At 39.5% G+C, this 27,611-nt stretch overlaps 1 protein-coding gene and 1 pseudogene across 6 annotated transcripts in view; both read left to right on the forward strand.

The window, feature by feature from the left end:
• The window catches only part of AMN1 (antagonist of mitotic exit network 1 homolog), a 58,215-nt gene that overhangs the window by 13,232 nt on the left and 17,372 nt on the right, over positions 1-27,611 (forward strand). For 4 of the 6 annotated variants that reach the window (XM_009425631.4, XM_520725.8, XM_054664378.2 and 1 more), the window contains 5 exons: positions 6,672-6,804; positions 14,079-14,223; positions 18,133-18,350; positions 18,673-18,729; positions 27,017-27,128. In XM_009425631.4, coding sequence (XP_009423906.1) covers positions 6,688-6,804; positions 14,079-14,223; positions 18,133-18,350; positions 18,673-18,729; positions 27,017-27,128 — 649 coding nt within the window. In that variant the 5' untranslated portion in view covers positions 6,672-6,687. Of the gene's footprint in view, positions 1-1,170; positions 1,241-6,671; positions 6,805-14,078; positions 14,224-18,132; positions 18,351-18,672; positions 18,730-27,016; positions 27,129-27,611 lie in introns of all 6 variants that reach the window. The other 2 variants (XM_063786754.1, XM_063786755.1) reach the window with 1 other exon arrangement.
• LOC134807571 (stathmin-like) lies at positions 232-876 on the forward strand (annotated as a pseudogene).

The raw sequence follows: 27,611 nt of genomic DNA on the forward strand, positions 1-27,611 counted from the left end.
AAACCATGGAAAAACGATGGAGCAATACTGAAATCAAACAGAATAGTCTCTAAAGTGAAAAACATGAATACGGATAAAGAGAGACATTACTTAATGATAAAAGGAATATTCCACAAGAAAATATCATGAATTTGCAACTAACACCAGTCTTACAAAAAGGAAACCTGTCATGTAGTTTAGTCAAATTTAGTCACGTTAGGAAACTTAATAAACTACTCTTACATTTTATAAATACAGAAAACAGCTCAGAGTGTGGTCAGGTGGCTCAGATCTAGCAGAGTTTTCCTTATCCCAGTGGATTTTGTAGAATACACTGCCAGTCTCTTGTCTTTCATTCATCATGGCTACTTCTGATATCCAGGTGAAAGCACTGGAGAAGTGTGCCTCAGGCTAGGCTTTTGAGCTGATTCTCAGATACCATCAAAAGAATCCATCCCAGAGTTCCTTATTTCCCCTCCAAAGAAGAAAGATCTTTCCCTGGAGGAAATTCAGAATAAATCAGAAGCTTCAGAAGAAAGACACAAGCCCTGCGAAGCTGAGGTCTTGAAGCAGCTTGCTGAAAAATGAGAGCGGGAGAAAGAAGTGCTTCAGAAATCAATAAAAGAACAGCTTCAGTGAAATAGCAGAAGAGAAACTGACCCACAAAATGGAAGCTAACAAAGAGAACAGGAAGGCGCAAATGACTACCACACTGGAGTGTTTGCAGAGAAAGATAAGCACGTTGAAGAAATGCGGAAGAGCAAAGAATCCAGAGATCCTGGTGATGAGGCTGAAGCTGACTAATTTGTTCTAAGAACTGACTTTCTCCCCGCTCTTCTTCCTAGATATTCAGACTATACTGGCCAGTGTCATTTTATTTTTTGCTCCTGACAAATATTCTAGAAGCTGATGTAGGACTAGATAGGTAAATCCAGACTGTACAATGTTGTTTTAGGAGCTAAAGGGAAGAAACTGAAAGAGTTTTACTCTTTTTCTAAAATGTTGGTCTTTCTAACATAGCTATTTTTCTTGTTGCATCTTTGCTACTTCAGTACACTTGGGTTAATGGCTAGTACTGTACTGGCTTTGTGAAACATATTTGTGAAAAGAGTATGTAGTGGCTTCTTTTGAACTGTTTGATACGGAATATTTGTTCATTTTTTAATCCCAATTCTGTCCTAATTTTACCAGATGCTACTGGACTTGAATGGTTAATAAAATTGCACAGTGTTGTTGGTGGCAGTGACTTCTTTCTGTTCAGGTAATAAGTTAAAAAGATCCTCCTAGTTTATATTTGTTTCAGGTAGAGCTTTTAGGTCAATGGAAATAACCAGCATACACATTACTGCAAAGTCTCTGCTTTTGAGTTTCTTGCTCCAGAGTTGTTTGTATTGTCTTCTACAATCATTGCTTTGTTTCAATGCCTGGACCCTGATCAGCTGTTGCTATATTCTTTCAAATGTTTATTTGCAAACAATCTTTTTTGTTCTGTGTTCCTGTTTAAAAAGCAGATTAAGGCCGAGCACAAGGCTCATGCCTGTAATCCCAGCAGTTTGGGAGGCCAAGGTGGGAGGCTCACTTCAGCCCAGGAGTTCAAGACCGGCCTGGGCAACATATAGAGACCCCATCTCTACAAGAAATACAGAAAATTAGCTGATTGTGGTGGTGCATGTCTGTAGTCCCAACTACTTGGGAGGCTGAGGTAAGAGGATCACTTGAGCCTTGGAGGTTGAGGCTGCAGTGAGCTGTGATTGTGCCACTGTACTCCAGCCTGGGCAACAGAGTGAGACCTTGTCTCAAGATAAATAAATAAAAATTTTAAAGGCAGATTAAAGGCACAAATGGTTTTTCTAGAGAACAATTTAGAGGGAATCTTAAGATCCTAGTTGGAGATATCTGGTGGTTTGCTTGCTTTATGTTACAGGTGGAGGTGTATTCTAATGCTTTCCTGCCGTAAAAGCTATAATTTGAGAATTGGAAAATTTTTTGGGCTTTTTTCTTTACCCCCGACTCATAGTACAGCTTTGAGAATATAATAATATTTAAAAAGCTTTCCATGCTGCTGTAGCAACTCCTGTGAAATGATTTAAGAGAACTTTATTTATATTTTAAAAATCAATAATTTATTTATAGATATATGTATTAGTATTAAAAGTATAATTAAATAATGGACAGGAACTATTTTTAAAACTTTATGGTAGTAATTGTCTCTACAAACAGAGATACATAGAGTAAACCAGTCAACTATATAAAAGTGGCTTTAATTTTATCAGAAAAAATTTTTTTTCTTTTTTTGAGACAAGGTCTAGCTCTCTCACCCAGGCTGCAGTGCAGTGGCACAATCACAGCTTACTGCAGCCTCACCTCCTGGACTCAAACAATCCTCCCACCTCAGCACCCCCGCACCCCAGGTAGCTGGGACTACAAGTGAATGCCACTACACCCAGCTAATTTTTGTATTATTTGTAGAGACAGGGTTTTGCTGTGTTTCCCAGGCTGGTCTTGAACTCCTGGGCTCAAGTGAGCCTCCTGTCTCAGTCTCCCAAAGTGCTGGGATTATAGACATAAGCCACCATGCTCAGCCTTAATCAGAAATGTTTTATGTCTTGAGATGTCTGACACAAATATGATAAAAGAGTAACAAAATTCTAGGTTTGAGGTACATAGATGTATATCACCCTGTTTTATATTTCTGTATTTTTGAAATTTTTTATTATAAAACAACAAGCAAAAACTTGCAGAAATGAAAAGAAGACTTGATTTTAAATTACAAATATCATAAACTAGAAATTCCACATTTAGTAGAAAAATAAGAATATAGTAGAATTAGATAATACTGTAAATAAACATATATACATTAAACATATTTATGTGCAAACACATATACATACATGGAGAGAGATACTTATACACACATATATATATAACACACAGAGAGAACATTACATCTCTCACGTAGATAATATACATTCTCTGAATCTATAGAGCATGTATTTGGCCACAACAAAGAGCTCTTACAAATTTGTCAACAAATAACAAAATGGTCCTCAAAAAACTAAAAATGGAACTACCCTATGATTCAGCAATTTCACCACTGGGTAAATATCCAAAAGAAAATAAATAAATATATAAAAGAGATACCTGCACTCCCATGTTTATTGCAGTAGTATTTGTAATAACCAAAATATGGGCCGAGCATGGTGGCTCACACCTGTAATCCCAACACTTTGGGAGGCCGAGGCGTGTGGATCACGAGGTCAGGAGTTTGAGACCATCCTGGCTAACATGGTGAAACCCCGTCTCTACTAAAAAAGAAAAAATTAGCTGAGCGTGGTGGCATGCACCTGTAGTCCCAGCTACTTGGGAGGCTGAGGCAGGGGAATTGCTTGAACCCGGAAGGCAGAGGTTGCAGTGAGCTGAGATTGTGCCACTGCACTCCAGCCTGGCAACAGAGCAAGACTCTGTCTCAAAAAAATAAAAATAACCAAAATATGGAATCAACCTAAGTGCCCATCAATGGATGAATGAATAAAGAAAATGTGGTATAATACATATACATGATGGAATATTATTCAGCCATTAAAAAATAATGAAATCTGCTGGGTACGGTGGCTCACGCCTGTATTCCCAACACTTTGGGAGGCCAAGGCAGGCAGATCACGAGGTCAAGAGTTCAAGACCAGTCTGGCCAACATGGTGAACCCTGTCTCTACTAAGAATACAAAAATTAGCCGGGCGTGGTGGCGTGTGCCTGTAATCCCAGCTATTTAGGAGGCCAAAGAAGGAGAATTGCTTGAACCTGGGTGGCAGAGGTTGCAGTGAGCCGAGATCGCACCACTGCACTCTAGCCTGGGCGACAGAGCAAGACTCCATCTTGAAAAAAAATAATAATAAAATAAAATAATAATGAAATCTTAGTCAAGTGTGGTAAGCATGCCTCTAGAAGCTGAGGCAGGAGGATCTCTTGAGCCTAGGAGGTTAAGGCTGCAGTGAGCTGTGATTGCACCATTGCACCCCAACCTAGGCAACAGAGCAAGACCCCATCTCGGGAGAGAGGGAGGTAGGGAAGGAGGGAGGGAGGGAGGGAATGAATGAATTCTGTCATATGCAGCAACATGGATGGAACTGGAGGTCATTTTGTTAAGTAAGCCAGACACAGAAAGACAAATGTCACATGTTCTCATTCATATGTGGGAGCTAAAAAAAGTGGATATCATGAAGATAGAGAGTAGATGGGTGGCTAACAGAGGCTGGGAAGGGCAGGGGATGGCAGCATAGAGAGAGGTTGATTAATGGGTATAAATACACAAATAAAAAATAGTGTTCAATAGATGGGTAGGGTGACCATAGTTAGCAATAATCTATTATACACTTCAAAATGGTTAGAAGAGAATAATTTGAATGTTCCTAGCATAAACAAAAGATAAATATTTAAGGTGATGGATAACCCAGTTACCCTGATTTGATCTTTACACATTATATGAATGTATCAAATTATCACATGTACCCTGAAAATATGTACATCTATTATGTATCAGTTTTTAAAAATAACAAAACAGGCAAAGGATATGTATAGATTGTTTATGGAAAAGCATATCCAGATAGCCAGCAAGCTCATGCAAGGATGTTAAGTTTATTGGTAATTAGAGAAATACAAGTTAAAGTAATAGTGAGACATCATTTTCACCTGTTAGGCCTTCCAACATTTAAGAGTAGGTGATCTTGAAAACAGTGCTGAGTGAAAAACTAAACAAATCTATGACAAGTCCCATGTTTATAAATTAGAAATGCATGCATACAATAAACATGTTAAAAGGAAATATACAATGAAAGGATACACATTAAACATAAGAATGGTTTCCTAGAGGGGTGGGGAATGGGAGTGGGAAATGGAGATAACAAAGAAATGGAAAGAATAAATAAAATTAAAATTAAATATAAAATAAATAAATAGGGCTGGGTGCGGTGGCTCATGCCTGTAATCCCAAGTGAGGAGTTCGGACCATCCTGGCCAATATGGTGAAACCCCATCTCTATTAAAAATACAAAAATTAGCCAGGCATGGTGGCACACGCCTATAGTCCCAGCTACTTGGGAGGCTGAGGCAGAAGAATTGCTTGAACCTGGGAGGCAGAGGTTGCAGTGAGCTGAGATCATGCCACTGCACTCCAGCCTGGGTGACAGAGTGAGACTCTGTCTCAAAAAATAAATGAACTAGCCATGATATCTATTGCTGGAAGGATGTAGAGGGAAAGGAGCTTTCTGACACTACTAATAGAAATATGAAGTGTTTTCCAGACTTTCTGAAAAATAATCTGACAACATATCCTAGAAATAGTGGTAATGCTTGTCAGCATACAAGTCACTAAATAGATCATCCGTACTGTGAAATATGACATGGCCATTAAGGGAGAATCAGTACTGTGTCGGATGCCTTGAAGGGATTTCATAAGATACTGAATGAAAGATGGTGTATAAAAGTAAGTGTACTGTGGTGCCGTTTTAGGAAACAATGACCCCTCCCCCACACAAGCCTTTAAATGTGTGTGTGTGTGTGTGTGTGTGTGTACAAGAACAGAAAAATAAGAAAGAATATATGCTACATTGGTGTAGAGAGCTAATGGAGGGGGAAGGACAAGAGAGGAAACTGTGTAGGAAACCAAAAGAGGAAAAAGAAAAAATTAAAATTGCACTAAAAAATTAATCACAGGTATATGATCACATTCACTCATGAATGTAAAATTTTGTATATGTGGGGATATTTGTAGACAGAAATTAATAAGATTTGTATTTGTTTCTTTAAAGTATGAGTTTTTCAGATGGTTGGAATTTCAGGACACAGATAAGATATGTTGGTCATAAGATTCTTGGTTGTTGCCTGATAACTCTACTTTCTGCCTATACAACCCTAGCACTGAGTTTGATAGCTCTGTGATTTGTAATATTTGCTGAATCTTTGTGGTTATGGTTCTTTCTCTAGTGATTTCATTATCCACATAGTTTTCAAGAAAAATAGTAAAAACAAGTTTGCTGGATTAACAGATAAAACTTTTCAATTAGTGGGTCCCAATATAAAGCTTATTTAGGAGTATGTGTCTTAGAAATTAGACACTTAGGAAAAACATTCTTGTTGGTCATTTAAAATGCATTTTGATAAATGAGGTATGCACAGAAAAAAATTGTAGAGGAAGAGCATCTTGTCCGTAATTTAACACAGACTAGGTTTTTGAAGCTTACAGAGCTAAAGTTGTAAATATAGTATTAATATAAAATGTATATACTTTTTTTTGAGACAGGATCTTGCTCTGTTGCCCAGGCTGTGGCGTAGTGGCACAATCACAGCTCACTGCAGTCTAGACCTTCTGGGCCCAAGCGATCCTCCCACCTCAGCCTCCCAAGTAGCTGGGACTACAGGCCCACATCACCATGCTCAGCTAATTTTTGTATTTTTTTTCTTTTTTTGTAGAGACAGGGTTTCACTATGTTGTTCAGGCTGGTCTCGAACTCCTGAGCTCAAGCCATCCTCCTGCCTGGGCTTCCCAAAGTGTTGGGATTACAGGCGTGAGCCACCACACCCAGCCAAAATGTACACACTTTTATGAAAGGGCTAAGTGCTAACAAATAGCATTAAGACAAGTGTTAGGAATCAGTACAGGCCCAGTGTGATTTACTATATTGTATTTGTATTTCAGATGCCTTTGGTGCTTCATGAAGAATATTTCCAGATATCTCACAGACATTAAGCCTTTGCCTCCCAACATAAAAGACAGACTGATTAAAATAATGAGTATGCAGGGACGGATAACAGATTCAAATATAAGTGAGGTAAGAATATGAATAACTGTAAAGCAAGCATATTATATTTTCTGTTTAGATATGGTTTTAGATTTTTGGAACAATGGTATATGGTAAGACTGGTAATCATTTTTAATTTTTTTTTTATACAGGGTCATGCTCCGTTGCCCAGGCTGGAGTACAGTGGTGCAATCTCAGCTCACTGCAACCTCCGCTGCCTGGACTTAGGTGATCCCTCTTCAGCCTCCTGAGTAGTTGGGACTATAGGTGTACACCACCATGCCTGGCTAATTTTTGCATTTTTTGTAGAGACAGGGTTTCACCATGTTGCCAGGCTGGTCTCGAACTCCTGAGCTCAAGTGATCCATCCGCCTCAGCCTCTCAAAATGCTGGGATTACACGTGTGAGCCACCATGCCTGGCCCACATTTTAGAATATTATAAAGTATAAGGGTTTGTTTTTTTCCCTCCAGATAACCAAAATGTCCATATGTAATTATCAGAGGAACCTGCCCCCAATATTTCAATGTAGGTTCTTTCTATTTTTCCTAAGTGTCGGCTGGTCTGAGAAATAAAGAGAAAGAGTACAAAGAGAGGAATTTTACAGCTGGGCCACCGGGGGTGACATCACATATCGGTAGGACTGTGATGCCCACCTGAGCCACAAAACCAGCAAGTTTTTATTAAGGATTTCAAAAGGGGAGGAATGTACGAACAGGGAATAGGTCACATGCTTTAAAGGGCAAAAAGCAGAGCAAAGATCACATGCTTCTGAGGAAACAGGGCAAGGACAAAATCAGAACTCCTGATAAGGGTCTATGTTCAGCAGTGCACGTATTGTCTTGATAAACATCTTAACAGAAAACGGTTCGAGAGCAGAGAACCAGTCTGACCTCAAATTTACCAGGGCTGGGGTTTCCCAATCCTAGTAAGCCTGAGGGTACTGCAGGAGACCAGGGCGTATCTCAGTCCTTATCTCAACCGCATAGGACAGACACTCCCATAGGACAGACACTCCCAGAGTGGCCATTTATAGACCTCCCCCCAGGAATGCAATTCTTTCCCTAGGATCTTAATATTCCTTGCTAGGAAAAGAATTTAGCAATATCTCTCCTACTTGCACGTCTGTTTATAGGCTCTCTGCAAGAAGAAAAATATGGCTCTTGTTGCCTGACCCCGCAGGCAGTCAGACCTTATGGTCGTCTTCCCTTGTTCGCTAAAATTGCTGTTATTCTGTTCTTTTTCAAGGTGCACTGATTTCATATTGTTCAAACACATGTTTTACAATCAATTTGTACAGTTAATGCAATCATCACAGTGGTCCAGAGGTGACGTACATCCTCAGTTTATGAAGATAATAGGATTAAGAGATTAAAATAAAGACAGGCATAAGAAATTATGAAAGCATTATTTGGGAAGTGATAAATGTCCATGAAATCTTCACAATTTATGTTCCTCTGCCATGGCTCCAGCTGGTCCCTCCATTTGGGGTCCCTGACTTCCCGCAACATGTAATAGTTCCTAAAACATCTTCTACCATTGTCTCAGTTACTTCTCTTGTGTCAACCAGAGTCGTGGAGACTGAAAATCCAAGCAAAAAGGTTTATTGGTGGTTTTAGAATTGAATTCAAGGAACACAGATTCCAGAGGCATCTGAAATCATGTCCTAACTATTTAATTCATATGTCCTAAGAGATATATGAGGTCTTTTAAAGAGAAAGGTGGGAGAGGGTTATCAAATAATTCATTAGTTAGAATAAGGGTTTCTAGGCAGAAGTCCTTGATTCAGGGGTTTGGAAAAAGTTCAGTCATCAGCATAGCATAGTCTTTTCAGAAGTGGCAGCAATTTCATCTGCAGCATCAGCAAGTACGTTCTACAGTCAAGCAGTTGCAGAATGACATTCAGGAACAAAATGGTGTTGTTCTGGTCAGCTCCCATTAGCCTTCCATACACACTTGTCTTCATGGTACCTGTACCCTTGACCTCCGTGTTTTCAAAAAGTTTAAAACTTTTTGATCAAGACTCACAATAAGAAATATACGTTACATTGTGACTGTAGTACACAAACCACACTTAGGTGTAACAGTATAATGTATAGTACATTTTGGTCTTTTCTATTTAATTTTATTCTATTTAGTCTTATTTTACTGAAAAAATATTGATCACAGTCTGCTAAACTGATTTTGTAATCCATTCATGGATAATGACCAGTAGTTAAAAAATCACTCTTCTCATCTATACTGTTCTTTTTTCAACTGCTGTATTTTTCATATTTAATATTTCCAATTCACCTTTTTATGGTTTCTTGTTTTATCTTATTAATCTTTTCTTATTTCTTTTAGCATATTATTATGCTTATTAATATATTTGGCCTCTCTGTTCTAATTCCTCTGCTCCTGATGGAATCAGTAATCTTTGTTTTTCTTTTGAAATAGTGGTGCTCTCTAGATGTCTTGTTTTGGCCTGTGAACATATCTCTGTATACTCTCTGGTAGTGGTAAGAGTAAAGGAGGCCAGACCCAAGTCTGTTTCAGCCCTACTAAGCTGACATAGGGGGTGGAGGCCTGGAGAGGGGCTGGAGTGATGAGCTCCAAGGCAGAGAGCCCCAAGCACTAGAAAAAGATAGTTAATCACTCTTTGTTCTGCTAAACAGCCCGTGAGATTAGGGCTTAACCTTCAGCCTCTGATTTTAAAGGTTATTAAATAGCAGAGTAGATAATTTCCTTCTATACTACTCCTGTGTTATCTTTTGTATTTTTGCTATTTGTGTTTCAAAAAGTGAAAATGCTAGTTAGTAGTTTCTACACTACTTACATTTAAATATTGTCTTTGGGTTTGCAGCCACCACCACTCTGCAGCCATCACCATCTAGTCTGCAGAGACTAGAACTGCCAATTGCTGTTGGGGGTGAGCGGCATCTATCCAGGCTGGTGGGATGGTGGTAAAAGAATTTACCAAGACAGTTGTAGGTAAAGAAAGGCAGATTTTTTTTTTGAGACGGAGTCTTGCTCTTTCACCCAGGCTGGAGCGCAGTGGCATGATCTTGGCTCACTGCAACCTCTGCCTCCCAGGTTCATGCCATTCCCCTGCCTCAGCCTCCTGAGTAGCTGGGACTACAGGCGCCCGCCACCACACCCAGCTAATTTTTTGTATTTTTAGTAGAGACGGGGTTTCATCATGTTAGCCAGGATGGTCTCGATCTCCTGACCTTGTGATCTGCCCGCCTCAGCCTCCCAAAGTGCTGGGATTACAGGCGTGAGCCACCGCGCCCGGCCAAGAAAGGCAGATTTATTAGAGAAAATATGAAAATACATTGCAAGGGAGCAACGGGCAGAACCAGCAAGAGAGGACCCAACTGCCAGGAGACAAAGGCTTGCTGGGGATTTTATAGAATGGAACTTGGGCTGATTGACAGCACCAAGGTAGGAGGGAACTAACTTGCATCCTTCTGTCAGCCGAGGTGTTTGATGATAGATCAAAGTGTTTGGTGATAAGCAGGAGGTTTATGAGTTTTGTATGTTGTCTGCACAGGAGGGCTATATGTTCTGGGCCATAAAGAAAGGCAGACCTATAGCTTATCTGCTTCTTCTTTTTGTTTATATGTTCTGGACCATGAAGAAAGGCAGACCTGTAGCTTATTTGCTTTCCCCTTGTCCTGCCAGCCTGACTCCTTTTCCCTAATTAGGACTCCACAATTGCTCTGACTTCACTTCACCTTCTGCCTAAAGCCTGTAATCAAAAGGAAGCAAGGTCTGATGATAGCACTCCAGCATATGTTTTTCTGTGGTTTTTGCTTGTTTTTTTTTTTTTTTTTGAGACAGGGTCTCACTCTGTCACCCAGGGTAGAGTGCATAATCATGGCTCACTGCAGCCTCAACCTCCTGGGCTCAGGTGATCCTCCCACCTCAGCCTCCTGAGTAGCTAGGACTACAGGCACCCACTACCACATCCAGCTAATTTTTGTATTTTTTTTAGAGACAGGGTTTCACCATGTTGCCCAGGCTGGTCCTGAACCTCTGGGCTCAAGCAATCTGCCCACCTTGGCCTCCCAAAGATCTAGGATTATAAGTGTGAGCCACAGTGCCCAGCCTACATGCTAGAGCATGTGACTAACCCTGTGACTTTACATTGGAATTGCACTTTAACCTGTCTTTAATGTTTCTTCTGCATTAACCTGATATATCTTTATTATAATGCTTTATTTTCTTCATGTTAGCTTGCATTTGAACATAGATATCTTAGTGGTGTAGTTTGCTTGGCTCTGTGGTAGTAGAATAGTATCTCCAGGTTCTTATTGTTGATGGTTCTGTTGAAGTATGTAATGTTATATGTGACTCATAGATGAACCATAATGACACTGTAGAAAAATGGTGGTTTTCTTCACTTTTCCACCATCCACATTTCTTTCTATCCCTTTAGCTTATCCTTCAGTGACTTAGGTTTTTGTTTGATGGCAATCCTTACTATTTTTTAAGCCTAATTTTAGCTGAATTTAAAAGGAGGGGTGAAGAGGGTGAATGAGATAGAAAAACAAGACATGATTTTTCTGGGTACTCTCCCTCTAGTCTCCATCCTTAACAAGAGTCTTGCTTATGACATTATTCAAAAAGCCAGATACAACATCCGTTACAAAGTGACACACATCTTTGGATGGCTGTTTTTGAAGTATTTCATAAATCTTTTTATACTCTCTGGATGGAGAAGGCCTTTTTAAACATGATACTAAAGTTGGAAACCAAGAAAAAAAGATGGATGGATTTGATTACATAAAAATACAGACTTCCTTATGGCAAGAAGAAAAAAAAAAGAAACAAAGTCAAAAACTTGGAAAAATATTTACAGTATGTATGAAAATCTAGGGGCTTTTTTATCTTGACAATATAAAGAATCCCTCCAAGCCAATAAGAAAAAACAAAACAACCAAATAAAAAACCAGAAGAATCAGGAAATACTCAGAGGAAAAAATACAAATCTCCAATAACATATCAAAGGATATTTAACCTTACTAGTCATCAAAGTGACAGTTTGCCTTTCAGTTTGGCAGAGACTTTTAAAAAATCCCAAAACCCAATGTTAGCAATAGTGTGGAGAAACTGTCACTTTTATCTCCTGCTAGTGAGAGTGTAAATTGATTTTAAAAAACCTTTTAGACGGACAGTTTGGCATTATTAAAAATTCTAAAGATTTGCTTATTATTAATTCAACAATTTACTTCCTGTAGAAATCTCAGGAAGATAATAGAAAAGTACACACATATATTCATTATAATATCATTTATGATAATAAGCATAGTTATGTATAGCATATGTTATAAGCAAGACACCTTTATTTCTCACAACATATCCCGTTTTAGTAATAAGGCTAGTAAAGCACAGAGAGAAAACTGAGCTTGATGGCAATCATAGGGTTCCAGGTTGGGCAGTCTGCTTGCAAAGCACATGTTCTTAATCACGGCATAATATTGCCTACCTAAAGCAACCTAAATGTTCAACTCAAGTGTTTGCCAGTGTAGGATGCATTTAATAAGTTATGATACTTGCAGAAAATGGAATAATATACAACCACAATCTATTGATTTTATAAAAGGTGCTCATCTTATATGTGATCTGATCCTGTTGTTCTTCAAAGCGTTTTTTAAACTCAAAAAACATCAAAATGAATATATACAGCCGTAAAATCATGTCCTTTACAGCAACATGGATGCAGCTGGAGGCCATTATCCTAATGAATAAATGCAGACACAGAAAACCAAATACTGCATGTTCTCACTTATAAGTGGGAGCCAATCGCTGGGTGCACACAGACATAAAGATGGGAAAAATACACACTGGGGACTTCAAAAGGGAGGAAGGAGGAAGGGAAGCAAGGGTTGAAAAACTACCTGTCAAGTACTGTGTTCACTCTTCGGGTGATGGGTTCAATTGAAGCCTGAACTTCAGCATCATGCAGTATATCCCTGTAACTAACCTGCACATGTACCCCCTGAATCTAACATTTTTAAAAAGCTAATATAATTTTATCTCTGGGTATTGGTATTATGGGTAATTTTAGTTATAGAGGTTAAAAGTTTAGGCTTTGGAATTAAAAGGACCTGGGTTCCAATCCCAGCTCCGCTCCTTTTGGCTGTGTTCTTTATGTTGGCTACTTAAGCTCTCAGGGTCTTAATTCTCGATTTGTAAAATGGCAATGACCAATCCCTTGGGGGCGGGCAGGGGGGTGGTGGGCAGTGTAAAGAGAGAGAGAGAGAATATTAAATAACATAATGTAGGCCAGGCACAGTGGCTCACGCCTGTAATCCCAGCACTTTGGGAGGCCAAGGCGGGCAGATCACCTGAAGCCGGGAGTTTGAGACCAGCCTGACCAACATGGAGAAACCACATCTCTACTAAAAAATACAAAATTAGCCAGGCATGGTGGTGCATGCCTGTAATCCCAGCTACTGGGAGGCTGAGGCAGGAGAATCGCTTGAACCCGGGAGGCGGAGGTTGCAGTGAGCCGAGATCACGCCATTGCACTCCAGCCTGGGCAACAAGAGTGAAATTCCATCTCAAAAATAAAATAAAATAAAAAATAATATAATGTATATGACACTTAGTACCCTTCCTGGTAAGCATCTAATAAATAGAAATCATTATTCTTATAACTTATTATAATTTTTCTAAATTGTCTGAGCGTTTTACAATAATAATACCTTATTTTATTTTCAGAAAGGTAAAGCCATTTCTATTTTGGAAAAAAAATAAAGAACAGAAAAATACTCACAGGAAAGAGCTCAGAATGCTTAGGAATTAATCTATTATTTGTCAACCTCAAGAAAACACCCAATAATACTGGGGTATTTTATTAGCTCCCAAAAATAATGATATAGAAGGTAAATGTTCTAGATAAGCAGTACTAGTGCTCTGTAAGCACTTGGTACACAAGTGATTAAAGACTCATACTTCCTAAGCACAGAGGCCCATAGGGAGAGTCTCTAATGCCAGCAGCTACCAGAAGATTATTACTCACTGCCACATTGGTTAAGCTTCTCAGGTCTATGGATCCTTCCCCTGAATTAGCCATCTCAACAGTGCTTTGTGTCCCAAGAAGGACTTTGCCAGCACTGAAAGCTGCACCTCCTGCTGGAAGTAGAAGTGGTTTTCTCCTGCTTTGTGTGTCTGTCTGCACATGGATATGCTTCTGTATTCTTTGCTGTATTTTACATCAGCCACTTGTCTGTTACGACCACCAAAACACTGAATATGGAATAAATATTTGTATTTATAGAAAGAAATAATTTTTTCAAAATCACTTATTTGTTATAGATTTTACATCCTGAAGTCCAAACTCTAGATCTACGGAGCTGCGATATATCAGATGCTGCTCTCCTGCACCTGTCTAACTGTAGAAAACTGAAGAAATTAAATTTAAATGCTTCAAAAGGGAACCGAGTTTCTGTAACTTCAGAAGGTATGTTTATTAACACTGAGTACATTGGTAGATTACTATTCACTATCTGGTAAAATTGTGGAGTAAGGGAGAAAATACGTCAAAAGAGAGTATGAAGAAGTCAGAGAAATATGAATTATATTTATCAGTAAAAACATTCAGACTAAGAAAATAATCCAAGTTAGAATTCTTGCTTATAATCAGTGCTCAAAGTTAAGAAAGACACTGGGTAAGTCACTACCTTGTATTTTAAACATATGTAAAATAAACATGGGCCAGGTTAGGTGGCTTATGCCAGTCATTCCAGCACTTTTTTAGCTGGGAGGCCGGCAGACTGCTTGAGCCAAGGAGTTCGATGCCAGCCTGGCCAGCATGATGAACCGCCCCCGACCCCTACTTCATCTCTACAAAAAATACAAAAGTTAGCCAGGCATGGTGGTGCACCCTGTAGTCCCAGCTACTTAGGAGGTGGAGGCAGGAGAATCCCTTGAGCCTGGGAGGTAGCAGTTGCAATGAGCTGAGATTGCAGCACTACTCCAGCCTGGGTGACATAGGGAGACTCTATCACAAAGAAATAAAAAATAGGGCCAGGTGTGGTGGCTCATGCCTGTAATCCCAGCACTCTGGGAGGCCGAGGCAGGTGGATCACCTGAGGTCAGGAGTTCGAGACCAGCCTGACCAACATGGAGAAACCCTGTCTCTACTAAAAATACAAAATTAGCCAGGCGTGGTGGTGCATGCCTGTAATCCCAGCTACTTGGGAGGCTGAGGTAGGAGAATCGCTTGAACCTAGGAGGTGGAGGTTGCATTGAGCTGAGATTGTGCCATTGCACTCCAGCCTGGGCAATGAGAGCAAAATTCTCTCAAAAATAAACAACAACAACAACAAAAAATTGGCCAGGCGTGTTGGCTCACGCCTGTAATCCCAGCACTTTGGGAGGCCTAGGCGGGTGGATCACGAGGTCAGGAGATCGAGACCATCCTGGCTAACATGGTGAAACCCCGTCTCTACTAAAACTACAAAAAATTAGCCGGGCATGGTGACACGTGCCTGTAGTCCCAGCTACTCGGGAGGCTGAGGTAGGAGAATCGCTTGAACTGGGGAGGTGGAGGTTGCAGTGAGCCGAGATTGCGCCACTGCACTCCAGCCTGAGCAACAGAGCAAGACTCCGTCTCAAAAAAATAAATAAAATTAAAATTAAAACTAAAAAAAAAACAAAACATGGATACATATGTCTGTATTTTAAATATTTTGCCTGGTATAGTGGAACAAGAAATGACCAGTTCATATTTTGTTAAGGCTTTTTTGATGCCATATTACAAAAGAATTAATCATCAGATTAAATTTACTAGGTACTCTCCTATCAGTTTGTGTAATGCATAGCTTTTTATAGCTAGACAAACTGCATTGTTCAGTGTCACTATTACATGAGTTAGTGAATCTTTACCTTTTTTCCTCTCTATAGACCTTTTTTTCAATATTTGGTTTGCATTAATACTTATTTTTATTTATTTATTTAAGACAGTGTCTTGATCTGTCACCCAAGCTGGAATGCAGTGGCACAATCTTGGCTCACTGTAGCCTCAGCCTCCCAGGCTCAAGCGATCCTCCCACCTCAGCCTCCCAAGTAGCTGGGACCGCAGATGTGCACCACCACCCACTGCGAATTTTTTATTTTTAGTAGAGACGAGGTCTCACTAGGTTGCCCAGGCTTTTTTTTTTTTTTTTTTTTAATATAAGAAAGAGGGACTTTTTTGGCCTCTTAGAATTCTGGAAAACTGTGTGGGTAGTTGAGTATATTTTGCAGTCATCTTGGTTAGCGAGTTAGGATATTCAAAATATTGCAAACATGCATAAGTTTTAATATGTTTACATAAATAATAACTCACAAAAAAGAACTTCTCCAATAAAACCACATTTCTCTACACTCACACCACACTTCTGACAGCAAATGTGTGGGGTTTTTTCACACCAAACAATTCTCCAACTCTCTGGACACCAGCTGGGTGCGCTACAATTTAATTCAATTCTGACACTATCTACCTGGAGTTAGCATCAGATCCCACAAGTTAAGGGCTCAGTCCCACAAGACTATCCCCACTTCAGATGCCAATTGCAAGGCCAGGCCTCTGGTACATATGACTGACCAACTATAAATGGAGGGTTTCCATAACCTCCTCCTCCATTCAATAATTTGTCAGAAAGGCTCACAGAACTCAGGGAATCACTTTTGTTACATTTACCAGTTTATTCTAAGAGATTATAAAGGATACAGATGAACACCAAGATGAAGAGTACATAGGGTGAGGTCTGGAAGCGCAGGAGCCCCTGTCCCCATGGAGTTGGGATACACTGCCCTCCCAGCATGTGGATGCATTCACCAACCCAGAAGCTCATCAAGTCTCCTTGTTCAAGAGGTTTTTTTGTTTGTTTTTTCTTCTTCCTTTTTCTTTTCTTTTCTTTCTTTTTTTTTTTTTTTTTTTTTTTTTTTGAGACAGCGTCTCACCATATTGCCCAGGCTTGAGTGTAGTGGTGCCATCTCGGCTCACTGCATCCTCCACCTCTGGGTTCAAGTGATTCTGATTCTCCTGCCTCAGCCTCCGGAGTAGCTGGGATTACAGGCATGTAACACTATGCCCAGCTAATTTTTGTATTTTTAGTAGAGACAGGGTTTCACCATGTTGGCCAGGCTGCTCTCAAACTCCTGAGCTCAAGTAATCTGCCCGCCTCGGCCTCCCAAAGTGCTGAGATTACAGGTGTGAACCACCACACCCAGCCCAAGAGTTTTTATAGAGCTTAATCCCCATCCCCTATTCCCTGCCGTCCCTGACCCCCACCTCGCCAAAGGTCTGTGGACTGAGCTGAATGTTCTAACCCTCTACTCACTTGATTTTTCTGGAGACAGGCCCCAACCTTAGGCTATCTAGGGGTCACATGCTGTCACCTCATTAGCTTAAACTCAGGTATGATCAAAAGGGGCTTATTATGACTAACAAAAGGCAGCCCGGTCACTCAGGAAATTATAAGGCTTTTCGGAGCTCTGTGTCAGGGACTGGGAACAAAGATCAAATACAGTTCTTATTGTATCACAACTTCCATGCTGGACACTGATAAATAAAATAACTGGTCTTAGGAAAAAAAAAAAGTTCTTTCTTAAGATATGGAAAACAGTAAAAATGACCTACCCATGAATTTACCATCTTCCCTTCTGTGTATTTTGCCCATAAAGGTATCTTTTAACAGTGCTACCGTGTTTGTTTATGACCAAAGGGCCCAGGATCCCCGAAGTACTCTTTTATTTATGTGCACCCATCTCCAATGGGCACTTATATCAGCTTAACTGGATTTAAAGACTTCTCTTTTTTGACCCTCAGGAAAATGTAAGATTGGTCCAGGCTAACAGAAGGAGCATGGTGGTAGAAAAGAAATTCACTTTTGAGAACAGAGTCAAAGTGGAGCGAGAGAGAACACATAGGCATAGCTATAAATTTCTAACCGCAAGCATGAAGATCATGACTGAAACCATTTGGGCAGTTTAACTTTTGGTTTCTCTCCAAAGTCCACTAGAAAAGTAATTTGATTACTTGAAAATTTTTGTTTTAACCGAAAGGAGAATCGCCTACTATTTCACTATCTAATTGGGTTCTGAATGACTTTTGCCTACTTCCTAAAAGGAATTCAACCTGTGGACAATAAAGCCTTGCCATTAATTGCAGATACTACAGACTGTGTAGAGAATTCCTGAAACATTCCAAAAGAGTTCTGAATAATGACAGCATCACTGGAAAATCGGTATTTCCTCACAGGTGGACTACTTTGAAAAGGGCTAACACTGAACTGGTGATTGCTAAAATGAAAATCAGTCACATTTCTCATGTATACATATACACACATATAGCTCATTGATATATAATTATATTTTCCCCCAGGAATAAAAGCTGTGGCTTCATCTTGTTCATACCTACACGAAGCTTCTTTGAAAAGATGCTGCAATCTCACTGACGAAGGAGTCGTTGCTCTTGCACTCAATTGCCAGCTGCTAAAGATCATCGATTTAGGTGGCTGCTTAAGTATTACTGATGTGTCCTTACATGCATTAGGAAAAAACTGCCCATTTTTGCAGTGTGTTGACTTTTCAGCTACTCAGGTAAATGACATATAGGCTTCAAACATATAGACTATGTGTTTACCAAATGTATTTTCATGACTAATGAGAACATATCATAAGGAGTTCATTTTGTTTTTGTTGAAACTATTGACCACTTCATGCTTTTTGTGGTTAAGTAATTGCGATATATGTTGGCATATTCCTCTCAATTAAGTAGCAAGGGTGAAAGGTATATATGGCTAAAACACATGTTTGATGAATGGGAGGCATTAAGACTATATCTAAATAATGAATACATTTTGGAAAATTCTACTTCCGTTGTCTGGATTCATGGACTGTGTTTCTTTTTCCCTTTGCTTAGGTATCTGACAGTGGTGTGATTGCACTTGTTAGTGGACCTTGTGCGAAGAAATTAGAGGTAATTTTAAAATAATTATAAAGATGGTGGTGATTAAATTTTTATATTCTTAGAAATTATGTTTAAAACCTAGCAGATAACCAATGCTTTATCAATTACGTATTTTAGGGACTTTGTTGGTGGGTGTTCTATCTCTTTATTGCCAGAGTAAATAAAAATTGTTAGGATATAAAATAAAGGTGCTTTAAAATAAAAACTCATTTTACTTCCAATAAAAGGCCTTATTTCCCAGAAGTTTTAGCTTCTAACAGATTTAAGAATCATCTTATTATGGATGAAGATTATGAATGTTTATCAGTGTAAAGTGATATTATTTATAATAGGATTTCAGGTCTTAATGATATTTCTACCAGGAGTATTAATTCTCTTGACATCCTGTCATCCTATTTTTCTTGATAGCCACATTGTACGATCATTTAAAAAAAAATTTTTTTTTTTTTGAGACGGAGTCTCGCACTGTTGCCCAGGCTGGAGTGCAGTGGCATAATCTCGGCTCACTGGAACCTCCACCTCCCAGGTTCAAGCACTTCTCATGCCTCAGCCTCCCAAGCAGCTGGGATTACAGATGTGTGCCACCGGCTAATTTTTGTATTTTTAGTAGAGACGGGGTTTCACCATGTTGGCCAGGCTGGTCTCGAACTCCCGACCTCAGGTGATCCGACCGCCTCGGCCTCTCATAGTACTGGGATTACAGGAGTGAGCCACTGCACCCGGCCTAAAAAAGATCTTAAATTTGTGTTCATCCTTTGAATTGAATCACTAATGCACTTGTAACCTATTTCTAAATATATTAAGAAGCCTTTTATCCCAGGATTTTGGTTTCTGTCTTCCCCAGTTGACAAGTGGTTTAATATAACTATGTAAGCTACATCAAATCCTTTTTGGAAGTAGGCAGGCTGTAAATTAATTATAAAAATGTTAGTAAAAATAACTATTTTAATAGGGCACAGTGGTGCATTCCTGTAGTCCCAGCTACTCAGGGAGGCTGAGGCAGGAGGATCCCTTGAACCCAAGAGTTGGAGTCCAGCCTGGCAACATAGTGAGACCTTATATCTTAAATAAATAAATAAATAAATACTTTTTTATTTTAATTTTAATTAATTAATTAATTTATTTATTTATTTATTTTGAGACGGAGTCTTGCTCTGTCGCCCAGGCTGGAGTGCAGTGGTGTGATCTCAGCTCACTGCAACTTCCATGTCCCAAGTTCAAGAGATTCTCCAGCCTCAGTCTCCTGAGTAGCTGGGACTGCAGGCATGTGCCACCACATCCAGCTAATTTTTATATTAGAGACAGGGTTTTGCCATGTTGGCTAGGCTGGTCTCAGACTTCTGACCTCAGGTGATCCGCCCCCCTCGACCTCCCAAAGTGCTGGGATTGCAGGTGTGAGCCACCGTGCCCTGCCATAAATACATTTTTTAAAAAGCCAACTATTGTAATGGAATGACAGTGCCACGTTTTTGCCAAAATATTTATCCTTGAGTTATTGCCCAAAGAGATTCTTTTTTGTGATTTTATATATCTGGGTCTTGGTAGCATATATATATTTTAAATATTTTATTAAGAAATTACCATATTAGGTTGGGCATGGTGGCTCACGCCTATAATCCCAGCACTTTGGGAGGCCGAGACAGGTGGATCACCTGAGGCCAGGAGTTCAAGACCAGCCTGGCCAACATGGAGAAATCCCATCTCTACTAAAAATACAAAAAATTAGCTGGGCATGGTGGCAGGTACCTGTAATCCCAGCTACTTGGGAGCCTGAGGTAGGAGAATCACTTGAACCTGGGAGGTGGGAGGTTGCAGTGAGCTGAGATTGCGCTATTGCATTCCAGCCTGGGCAACAAGAGCGAAACTCCATCTCAAAAAAAAAAAAAAAGAAAGAAAGAAAGAAAGAAAGAAATTACTATATTTATTATTATACCAAGTTTTGAATTCCAAATTGCATCCTAAATGCAGGAGCAGTAATTTTTGGTATTTTAAGTGCAAACATTTGTCGAGCACTTACTGTTATGCCAGGCTGTATACTAACTGCCTTATATTCACTAGGTTATGTAATGCTTACAACATTATCTTGTAATTACTATAATTTTAAATAAAGTTCTCAGTTAAATTAGTTTATCACCTTCAAATAAAACCACCAAGAAATTAGTTGTTATGCATGATAGTAAATATACTGACCTATTTACCTCAACATTATAAAATTAAGAGCACCAACCTAAGTAGAATGAGAAAAAAATGCAATAACCAGTGTGTTGGTGATTATAGTGCCATATCATTATATTTTTTATTTTTTCAGTTTTCCAAAGATTATTCCAAAGTGCCAAAACATTTTAATGGAAATGTCTCTAAAATTTATTAGAACTTAATGCCTTACTTAAACAAAGTAGGGTGAATACACTTTTTTAAAAAATTGTTTTGTTTTGTTTTGTTTTGTAGAGACAGGGTCTTTTTATGTTGCCCAGGCTGGTCTCAAACTCCTGGCCTCAGTGATCCTCCTGTCTTGACCTCCTAAAGTGCTAGAACTATAGGTGTGAGCCACATGCTTGGCCTGAGCGAATATACTTTAACCTTTGGTTTATAGCATCCTCTGACTCAAACTGAAGGACAAACTTAAATTTTGTTTTTTGAGACAGGGTCTTGTTCTGTCACCCAGGGTGGAGTACAGTGGCACGATCATGGCTTACAGCAGCCTTGACTGCCCTGGCTCAAGCAATCCTCCCACCTCAGCTTCCTAAATGGCTGGGGCTACAGGTATGTGCCCCCACTCCTGGCTACTTTTTTATTTTTTGTAGAGATGGGTCTTGCCATGTTGCCCAGGATGATCTTGAACTCCTGGACTCAAGCAGTTCTCCTGCCTTGGCTTCCCAAAGTGCTGGAATTACAGGTATAAGCCACCATGTCTGGCCTTAATTTTTTTTTTTTTTTTTTTTGAGACAGAGTTTCGCTCTTGTGGCCCAGGCTGGAGTGCAATAGTGTGATCTCAGCTCACTGCAACCTCCATCTCCCGGGTACAAGCAATTCTTCTGCCTCAGCCTCCCAAGTAGCTGGGATTATAGGCAGCTGCCACCATGCCCAGCTAATTTTTGTATTTTTAGTAGAGCCAGGGTTTCACCATGTTGGCCAGGCTGGTCTCAAACACCTGATTTCAGGTGATCCACCCTCCTTGGCCCCCCAAAGTGCTGGGATTACAGGTGTGAGCCACCGCACCCAGCCCTAATTTTTTTTTTTTTTACTAACTACTCTTATAGGTAATGCAGAGGCCTACCTTTCATCACATTTTAATCTGTTGCTTTTAATTTGTTCCATTCTGGGAAATTAAATTATTAATGTTGCTAAATTATTTATAATTTGGAAATCAATTTGATTAAAGGTCTAAGGACCTTTCCTAAAGATTGACAAGAGGCTGAATGTGGTGGCTCACTTCTGTAATTTCAGCACTTTGGGAGGCCAAAGCAAGTGGATCCCTTGAGCTCAGGATTTCAAGAACATCCTGGGCAACACAGTGAAACCTTGTCTCTATGAAAAATACAGGCTGGGTGCGGTGGCTCACACCTGTAATCCCAGCACTTTGGGAGGCTGAGGTGGGCAGATCACCTGAGTTTGGGAGTTTGAGACCAGCCTGACCAACATGGAGAAACCCCGTCTCTACTGAAAATACAAAATTAGCTGGGTGTGGTGGCGCATGCCTGTAATCCCAACTACTTAGGAGGCTGAGGCAGGAGAATTGCTTGAACCCAAGAGGCAGAGGTTGTGGTGAGCTGAGATCGCACCATTGCACTCCACCCTGGGCAACAAGAGCAAAACTCCATCTAAAAAAAAAAAGAAAAAAGAAAAATACAAACATTGGCTGGACATGGTGGCTTACGCCTGTAATCCCAGCACTTTGGGAGGCCGAGGCAGGTGGATCACGTGAAGTTGGGAGTTCAGAGACGAGCCTGACCAACATGGAGAAACCTCGTCTCTACTAAAAATACAAAATTAGCTGGGCATGGTGGTGCATGCCTGTAATCCCAGCTACTCAGGAGGCTGAGGCTTGAACCTGGGAGGTGGAGGATGCAGTGAGCTAAGATCACGCAATTGCACTCCAGCCTGGGCAACAAGAGCGAAACTCCATCTCAAAAAAAAAATTAACCAGAAGTGGTGGTGCATGCCTGTACTCCCAGCTGCTCAGGAGTCTGGAGTGGGGAGATCAATTGATCTCCTTCAACTTGGGAGGTTGAAGCTACAGTGAACTGTGTTTGCACTACTGCACTCCAGCTTGGGGAACAGAGTGAGACCGTGTCTCAAAAAAATTATAAAATTAAAGAAAAAAAAGATCAACAAGCACTTAGTACAAACTTATGTTACAGCATTTAGCAAATATCATGATCGTTTCTGAAATCTCTGTTGATCATTGTGTTCATCATTTTGTTCATTTTATCCTCAGCTTTTAATACAATTCCAGATATGTGGTAGTACCTCAATAAATGTTATCACATTCTTAGCCTTATATTACAGTCATTTCATAAGTTTCTTTAATCCTTATAATTAAAATTTAATTTGCTGTATAAAATTTCATTTATTAATAAATATTTATTAAGCATTTACTGTTCTAGATCCTGGCATATCAGAGAACAGACTGTCTGTATAATGTAACATACTTTACTTGTTTTTTATTGTTGGTAATTCAGATTGTTTCTGGTTTTTAGCTATTAGAAATAATTATATATTGGGACAGTCACTTTTCCTTCCGTTGCTATAATGAATTCCCAAAAATGGAACAAATGGATTAATAGGTATGAATATTTTTTTAACAGTCCTAAATTGTTTTCCATAAAAGTTATGCTATGAGTATGCAATTTCAGTAAGACCCTAATCTGCCAGAAATATTTTCTTTTTTTTAATGCCTTAATTTAATATGTTTTTTTTCGTTTGTTTTTTTTTTTAGACAGAGTCTCACTTTGTCACTCAGGCTGGTATGCAGTGATCTCGGCTCACTGCAACCTCCACCTCCCGGGTTCAAGCGATTCTTCAGCCTCAGCTTCCCAAGTAGCTGGGACTACAGGTGCACACCACCATGCCCAGCTAATTTTTGTATTTTTAGTAGAAACAGGGTTTCACTATGTTGGCCAGGCTGGTCTCGAACTCCTGACCTCAGGTGATCTGCCCACCTTGGCCTCCCAAAGTGCTGGATTTGTTCTTTTTCTAAAATAATGTTACAGCTGGGTGCAGTGGCTCACACCTGTAATCCCAACACTTTGAGAGGCTGAGGCGGGTGGATCACTTGAGGTCAGAGTTTGAGGCCAGCCTGACCAACATGGTGAAACCCTGTCTCTACTAAAAATACAAAAATTAGCCAGGCATGTTTGCACACGCCTGTAATCCCAGCTACCCGGGAGGCTGAGGCAGAAGAATCATTTGAGCCCTGGAGGCAGAGGTTGCAATGAGCCGAGACTGCTCCATTGCACTCCAGCCTGGGCAACAAGAATGAAACTCTGTCTCAAAAAAATAAATAAAGTAAAATAAAATAAAATAATGTTACATCTAAAGCCCCGCTCAATTATTCTCCCTTTCTGCCTTCAGAAGTAACCACTATCCTAAATATGATTATGTATCTCTCCTTGCATGTTTGGATACCTTTTCTTTTTTTTCTTCCTGTGGACCCTGCTCAGACAGAAATGGATACTTTTTCTATTATGTACAAATCTATAAATAAGATATAGCCTTGTTTTATATGCTTTCAAATTTTACATAATAGCTTCATAATATATGTCCCTTTACAATTTGTTATTCAAAATTATGTTTTCTGAAATTTTTCAGGTGTAATTGAGGTATAATTTACATACAAGAAAATTCACTCATATTATGTGCATAGTTGGATAAATTTTGGTAATTGTTATACAGCCATATAACCACCACCACAATTGATGTATAGAACATTTTCATCACCCTAAAAAGTTGTCTGTGTTCTCTGTGGTTTTATTTTGTTTTTTTGTCTCTGGTCCTTTGTAGTTGATCCCCTTCTGTGACCCTCTCTTAGGCAACCACTGATTTACTTTGTCATTGTTTTGGCTTTTCTATAATTGTATATAAATTCAATTTTATATAAATATAATTTTATATAATGGAATTCTGCAGAATATAATATACTATTTTGGTTTTTATTTCTTTATTTTACTTCCTTCACTTAGCATAGTGTTTGTGAGATTGATCCGTGTTATTGCATATGTTAATATTTCATTCCTTTTTTTTTTTTTTTTTTTTTTGAGACGGAGTCTCGCTCTATCACCCAGGCTGGAGTGCAGTGGCATGATCTCAGTTCACTGCAACCTCCGTCTCCCAGGTTCAAGTGATTCTCCTGCCTCAGCCTCCCAAGTAGTGGGGACTACAGGCATGTTCCACCATGCCCAGCTAGTTTTTTTGTATTTTTAGTAGAGACAGGGGGTTTCACCATGTTAGCCAGGATGGTCTCGGTCTCCTGACCTCATGATCCACCCACCCTGGCCTCCCAAAGTGCTGGGATTACAGGCATGAGCCACCACACTCAGCCCCTTTTTATTGCTAAGTAGTGTTCCATAGTATGGATATGCCATAATTTATTTATAATTTTACCATTTGATGCAAAGATAAATAGCTGGGACTTAATTAAATGTAAACAGCTTTTGCACAGCAAAAGGAATAGTCAGCAGAGTAAACAGATAACCCACAGAATGGGAGAAAATCTTCACAATCTATACATCTGACAAAGGACTAATATCCAGAATCTAGAACAAACTCAAACAAATTAGCAAGAAAAAAGCAAACAGTCCCATCAAACAGTGGGCTAAGGACATGAATAGACAATTCTCAAAAGAAGATATACAAATGGCCAACAGACATGAAAAAATGCTCAACATCATTTATGATTAGGGAAATGCAAAGCAAAACCACAATGCGATACCACCTGACTCTGCAAGAATGGCCATAATAAAAAAAATCAAAAAATAATAGATGTTGGTGTGGATGTGGTGAACAGGGAACACTTCTACACTGCTGGTGGGAATGTAAACTAGTACAACCACTATTGAAAACAGTGTGGAAATTCCTTAAATAACTAAAAGTAGAAGTACCATTTGATCCAGCAATCCCACTACTGGGTGTCTACCCAGAGAAAAAAGTCATTATACGAAAAAGATACTTGTACACACATGTTTATAGCAGCACAATTTGTAATTGCAAAAATGTGGAACCAATGCAAATGCCCATCAATCAACGAGTGGATACAGAAACTGTGGTATATGTATACAATGGAATACTACTCAGCCATAAAAAGGAATGAATTAATGGCATTCACAGCAACCTGGATGGGATTGGAGACTATTCTTCTAAGTGAAGTAACTCAGGAATGGAAAGGCAAACATCATATGTTCTCACTCATAAGTAGGAGCTAAATTATGAGGATGCAAATGCATAAGAATGACACAATGGACTTTGGGGACTCAGGGGGAAAGGGTGGGAAGGAGGTGAGGGGTAAAAGACTAAAAATCGGGTTCAGTGTATACTGCTTGGTTGATGGGTGCACCAAAATCTCACAAATGACCACTAAAGAACTTACTTATGTAACCAAATACCACCTGTTCCCCAAAAACCTATGGAAATTTTTTAAAAATTTAAAAATAATTTTATCATTTGATGGACATTTGGGTTCCAATTTTGGACTGCTGCAGACATTTGCATACAAACCTCTGTGTAGACATACGTTTTTATTTTTCTTGGGTAAATGCCTATGAGTGAAATTGCTGGGTCATATAGCAAATACATGTTTAGCTTTATAAGATGCTACTATGCTGTTTGCCAAAGGGTCTGAACTAACATGTTTGAGATTTATGTATATTAATACAAGTAGATATTTTTCATTTTAGCTGTTTTCTCTTATTCTATTCTATTTATAAAGCATTGATTTTCCCGTTCTCCACTTTTTTTACTATTACAAGTAATACTGCAAAGGGCATATTTATAAATTGTTTCCTTGTGCACATGTAGAAGAGATTCTCTGTAGATCAACAATTGGAATTGCTGGGTTCTGGGGCATACTCATCTTCAGCTTTAATAGCTATTACACATTACTTTATAAAATGGTTGGGCATTTAACTTTTTAAGCTGCTCCTTCCAAATTACTTTAGACTTATATTGGTCTTTTCTATATACTTTTTTTTTGCAAGTAGATATCTGGTTCTTTTTGTATCAGAATGTTTCTCAAAATTGTTCATACTGTTATTATAGATCTTTGTTTTCATTTGACTTTATTTTCTTTATTTTTGCCTAGGAGATTCATATGGGACATTGTGTAAATCTGACTGATGGGGCTGTCGAAGCTGTCCTTACTTACTGTCCTCAAATACGTATATTACTCTTCCATGGATGCCCCTTGATAACAGGTTAGTGCAATAGATTGCTTGGGTTCAAATTCTGGCTTCATCTTTTACTGTGTGACCTTGAGTACATTACTTAACCCATTTCATTATTCAGTTTCCTCATCTGTAAAACAGGCATAATGAGAGTACCTACCTCATAGACTTCGTCATGATTATCTGACAATTCTTTATTTTATTTTAATTTTTTGGGAGACGGAGTCTTGCTCTGTCACCCAAGCTGGAGTGCAGTGGTGCAATCTCAGCTCACTGCAACCTCCACCTCCTGGGTTAAAGCAATTCTCCTGCCTCAGCCTCCTGAGTAGCTGGGACTACAGGCGCACGCCACCATGCCAGGCTAATTTTTTTTGTATTTTTAGCAGAGACGGGATTTCCCCGTGTTGCCCAGGCTGGTCTCGAACTCCTGAGCTCAGGCAATCCGCCTGCCTTGGCCTCCCAAAGTGCTAGGATTACAGACGTTAGCTGCCGCGCCCGGCCTCTGACAATTCC

This window comes from Pan troglodytes, chromosome 10 (genome assembly GCF_028858775.2).
Source record: "Pan troglodytes isolate AG18354 chromosome 10, NHGRI_mPanTro3-v2.0_pri, whole genome shotgun sequence".
Classification (NCBI taxonomy): domain Eukaryota; kingdom Metazoa; phylum Chordata; class Mammalia; order Primates; family Hominidae; genus Pan; species Pan troglodytes.